At 44.5% G+C, this 4957-nt stretch overlaps 2 protein-coding genes across 4 annotated transcripts in view; both read right to left on the bottom strand.

Moving 5' to 3' along the window:
- Positions 1–320: 320 nt before the first annotated feature.
- Positions 321–1619, bottom strand: ltc4s (leukotriene C4 synthase). The gene is made up of 5 exons (XM_014025886.1): positions 1547–1619; positions 1240–1339; positions 934–1004; positions 744–825; positions 321–551 (listed from the first exon to the last, which is right to left on the bottom strand). Exons 1-5 carry the CDS (start codon positions 1602–1604, stop codon positions 422–424), a joined length of 441 nt encoding a protein of 146 aa, XP_013881340.1. The 5' UTR covers positions 1605–1619; the 3' UTR covers positions 321–421.
- Positions 1620–1774: 155 nt separating this feature from the next.
- maml1 (mastermind-like transcriptional coactivator 1) overlaps positions 1775–4957 on the bottom strand; it is a 17149-nt gene continuing 13966 nt past the window's right edge. For 2 of the 3 annotated variants that reach the window (XM_014025883.1, XM_014025884.1), the window contains exon 6: positions 3733–4803. In XM_014025883.1, coding sequence (XP_013881337.1) covers positions 3869–4803 — 935 coding nt within the window. In that variant the 3' untranslated portion in view covers positions 3733–3868. Of the gene's footprint in view, positions 1861–3732; positions 4804–4957 lie in introns of those variants that run through there. The other variant, XM_014025885.1, reaches the window with a different exon arrangement.

Genomic DNA, 4957 nt, shown 5'->3' with positions numbered 1-4957 from the left:
CACACACACACACACACACACACATACATACATATATACAGCTTGTTTGTTTTCTCTACTGTTTCCTGGTTGTTGGTAAACAAATAAAGGAAATGCTGCCTCCTGCTGCTGAAACCTGATTTTCACTCCACAGTTTGGAGCTCAGAGAGAAAAAACTCAAAATAAACCTGATCTGTTAAAATATAAGTCTGTAAAATAAATTATTCATAAGGTAGATTTCCTAATTTTTCCTTCAAATAATTAAAGATAAATAAATAAAAACAAGTTTTCATGTTTGTCTCTGTGTCACTTGAGTTTATTTAAAGAAATAAAACTAAATGTTCAAAAGACAAATTTTTACTTTATTAATATTTAATGGTCAGACTTCAGTGTGTCTGCAGAGCACCATCATCTTCATCACTGCTCCTCCTCCTCGTCAGGATCAGAAGAAGCCGAGTTCCTGCAGCAGGTCCAGGTTCAGGTAAACTCGACAGAACGTGAGGAGAACACCAACAGAGGAGAACCCGATCAGAACCCACAGAACCTTAGCGCTGAAGTAGAGCGGCACCAAACTGCAAGAGACGACAAAACAAACAAAAGAGCTGAAAGAGCTGCACCGAGACCAGAACCGACCCAAACCATCAGCTGCTGGGAGCTGTTTGCTGCAGTGCATTCTGGGTAAACATCTCTTCAGTTTCATCAACTCATCTTCTTTAATTTACATTTAAACTTTTATTTCTTTGACCTTTTGTTGAGGTTCTTACCGTCCGTGTGCAGACTCAGAGTATCCCCTGAAGTAACACAGGCGTCCGTATAAATACAGCAGGCCGCAGCAGCTGGACACAGCTGCAGCACACACACACACACACGCACACGCACACGCACACACACACACACGGCTGCAGTGAAACTTGTGAGACTAGTGCCAACGACTCGTTGGACCTGAGGACTCACCTTGGCTGAAGAAGACTCCGGCTGTCCACAGCACGATGATGAAGATGGGGAAATACTCTGAACAGTTGACTCTGGACAGAACCGGTTCAGGACATGACGCAGTAAATACATGTTTTAAATCACAACAAGGACCAGTTAGAACAGCATCAGGCTAACAGTGGTGTGGCAGTGGCTGAGAGTCATCCCTAACACACACTCTGTAACACTTTGCTACAAGCAGGATAAAGTCAGACAGGTAACCAAGCTCCAGACTGTCACAATCAACAGACTCATTTTCCTACAAACGACATGAAACCAGAGACTGACTGAGCTCTGAAGATCCGCTCAAACTCCGGCGGTCCGTTGGTGCTGGGCGGGGAAACCGAGTACTTCCTCCTGGCATAGATGACCTGCAGGGAGAAATAAACTGCAGACAGAAACAGGTTCTAGTTTTTATTTAAACCTGATCAAACGTTAAAACTGAGCAAATCTGTTGCTTTAAGACTAAAGTTCACAGTGAGGCGGAAAAAAAAATGCAAATTAGATTCATAAACAAAGAAAATGTTTCAGAGCTAAAGAGACAACAGGTCCAACAGAACCAGAACCACCACCTCCCAGCATGCACCGCTCCTACCTTGTTCCAGGACGCCCAGCACCGTGACGGCGCCGAGCCCGACCACTGCCTCCTCCATCTCTGCAGAACCACAGGTGGCACCGACTGGCAACAAGAAGGAAGCTGGGGCYGAGCTTACCTGCAGGGGGCGGAGCCTAAACACACACCTGCTGTCAGCCAAACGAAGCTCTGAGTCGAAATGTTTCCTGTTTCGCTCGTTAAAAACTGGTCGGTCCGACAGAACCGGTCCTGCAGAGGTTCTGATGATAGCACAGGTCCAGGTGGAGTCTTCAGGTGTTCAGTATCGGGTCAGGTGCAGAACCAAGTCCAGAACCCTGATCCAAACAGAGCAGGTGAAATGTTCAGACAACAGTTTTAAATTTAAAGTCAAACGTTTTGATCAAACTGCTGCATGTTTAAAGTTTAAATATTTAAAGAATAAAAGCACGAAAAGAAAAACTTACCTGTTCCTCAGCTTCTTTCTCCAGTTTGACTTTTTATTTCACTTTTTATTTTTAAAAAGTTTGAGATGAATAAAACAAGAGAAGCAGCTTGTTTCTAATAGAACTATATTTACATAATACTCTTGTTTTACAGAGAACCATATCAAAAGTATAAAATACTTACAAAAATCCGCTGCAATATATAAAAATAACTTCTATCTTCTGCAGGTCATTAGGAAAGGTTTACATAAAAAAAATATATTTATACATGTACAAAACATGAACCCCAGAGAAACCGTCAGAAACTCCACAAAACAACAAATAAACTCATCAAGTCAGAACCGGACTGATCCGAGTTGAACATTTATCATCTTCAGAACCGGAGGGAAACTCTGAAAACGAGACTTTATTTCACAGGAAACAGTTTTTATCCTCTCAGGTAAAAACATCTAAAAGTAGTTTTAAAATATTAGTTCAGTTCCTGAGACGATCATCAGTTCAGTTTCTAAATCCTATTTAAATTTGAACCAAATATTACATTTTAAGTATTATATAAAAAGCTTTTATTTTGAAGGAATCGTCTTTTATTCTTATAACTAAACTAGAACATTTTAAATGGTTAAATATTTAACATTTTTAGACTCAAAGTTAATAAAGAGCTAAAATAAAGTGTCTGAGGGTGGAGTAGAGTCCGAGCAGCTTCAGCTCCACACAAATGAAACTACACACTAAAAATAACCTGGTTTGAATAAACACAACCAGTTATTGTTCCACATGTTTGTCTGGTTTCCATAAACTTCCCTCCAGTATGAAAATCGAGCGGAGATGTTTTGCTCGATAAGGAGATGAAAYGTTCGCAGTTTTTGGACCCGGCTCGGCCTCCGGCCTCCGGGTGGCGCTGTGGGGCGGGTACAGTGGTTCAGTAGTAGTCTTAGYGCGACTCGTTCTTTAACGGATCCTTTTCACACCTCAGCTCTGAGCACAGAGTCACACTCCTGGTGAAACAGAACCGGATCAGAACCAGATCCTTCCAACTGGTGACGCAGAAACAAGTTTGAAATGTGAAGAATTTAAAGGGTCTGTGACATCAWAYTTTAGTAATAAGTATGAACACATTTTTAGAAAGAGGACATTGATAAAATATTACAAAATAAATTTCATGTCGCTGAGATGAACAGTTGTTGAGATATTTGCCTGTGAAGTAACAGGAAGTGATGTCACAGGGGAGTGTTTGACTGTGAACAGAGCTTTGCTAACAGCTAACAGACTGTAGAGAAGAATCTGATGTTTAAGATTATTTTAATCACTATCAGAGATGAAGTCAGAGTTCAAATAATATTGTTTAATAAACAAAGACCAGAGTTTTATTTGTTAAGAGTTCCCCTTTGATGTCACTTCCTGTTTCACTTTGGCTGAGCCAAGTTCAACAGAAAATATAACAGTTATGAGACAAAATGGGTTAAATCGTGTGTATTATTCCAACTTTCTTAAATATAAAAGATGTTTTATTTGATGTTTTGTATTTGAAGAATATTAAAGTCACAGAAACTTTAAATTAGTTCAACTTAACAGAAAATAATAAACATTTATTTTCAGAATAATGAAACGAGTTTTAAAAGTTTAAAACGTAAAAAGTTATTTAAAATATGAGCCACGAGGACAAAACTTAAAATGTTTGATTTTTCTTTGTAGATTTAGAAACAGAAAATAAAATTAAATAAAATTAAATAAAGTGAATTTAGATAAATTCAAAGTGAACTTTGACCTTTTTTTTTTAATTGCTAAAGGATTTTTCTGCCTCTCAGATCCGTTTCACCAGGAGTGTTTGTGGGTCAGGTGACTCGTGATTTCACCGGAGCTCCGGTGAAACGCTCCGGTTGTTGTCGGCAGGGTGGTAAATCTACGGGTGGCTGGCGAGCAGCTCGTCCAGGTCGGCCATCCACTCCTGCGTGCTCTGGCCCTTCAGCAGAGAGTCCACCAGCTCGCTCTCGGCGGCGAAGCTGCCCGACGCCACGTTGTAGCCGAAGGAAAGCTGCTGCTGACTGGCCGCCCTGCTCACCTGGTAACCTTGGTTACACTGCAGCCCCTGGTGGCCGTTGGCCTGCGGCGGGCCGAACGCCGACAGGTCCGGCAGGTTCTGATTGGCCTGCTGCTGGCCCATGCTCTGAGGGGTGGGCGGAGCCCTCTGCTGGGCRGCGGCCATGTTCGTCTGCATCATCTGCTGCCCGGCGCTCAGAGCTGCTATCGGACGTGMGCCGGCGTTGAAGGGGGCGGAGCCAGACTGCATCTTGGGGATGCGTGGCTGCTGCAGGTGGAAGGGGTTGGAGGGGTTGTTYAGGGCGCTCCCTGCAGGCGTCTGATTGGCCAGCTGCTGCTGCCAGGCGGCGCTCTGACTCGTCTGCATGGACCGGTTCATGCTGGACGCCATGTTTGCCTGGATGGCGTTGGGCAGGCGGGCGGCGGCGGSGAGCTGCTGCTGCTTCAGCAGGGCGGCGCTGGCCTGGGGCTTCAGGTGCTGCGGGGGCAGGACGCTCTGCCTGTAGGGGGCGCTCATCGCTCCCAGAGCCTGGCGCTGCGGGTGGGCGGGGTGAAGGTTCATGTTGTTGTAGAGGCTGTCCACGCCGCCGCCGCCGTCCCCTCCCCCTGCCCCGCCCCCGCTGCATGACGGCAGACTGATGTCAGCTTGGCTCACGGCGGGGGGCGGCACCACGCCGCCTCCGGCCACACCCCCCTGACCCATGTTCATACCCATCATGCCCTGGTTCTGAGGGAACATACGGGACGAGGGGGCGGGGCCTCCCATGGAGCCGACGCTGTTCATTGGCTGAGAGGAAGCTAAGAAAAAAAAAAACAAGACGGAAAATTTATTTATATTTTTAAGATATTCAAGATTTTTACTTTTGGTCAATAAAAACCAGAACCAGAACCATCAGGTCCAAATGTTTGGTTCTGGTCTGAAAGGAGAGATGTTAACAGTCACCCATAAAAC

This window comes from Austrofundulus limnaeus, unplaced genomic scaffold (assembly GCF_001266775.1).
Source record: "Austrofundulus limnaeus strain Quisiro unplaced genomic scaffold, Austrofundulus_limnaeus-1.0 Scaffold506, whole genome shotgun sequence".
NCBI classification, from domain to species: Eukaryota; Metazoa; Chordata; class Actinopteri; order Cyprinodontiformes; family Rivulidae; genus Austrofundulus; species Austrofundulus limnaeus.
Note: the sequence above shows the minus strand (reverse complement) of the source record. Positions and strands in the feature narration are given on the sequence as shown.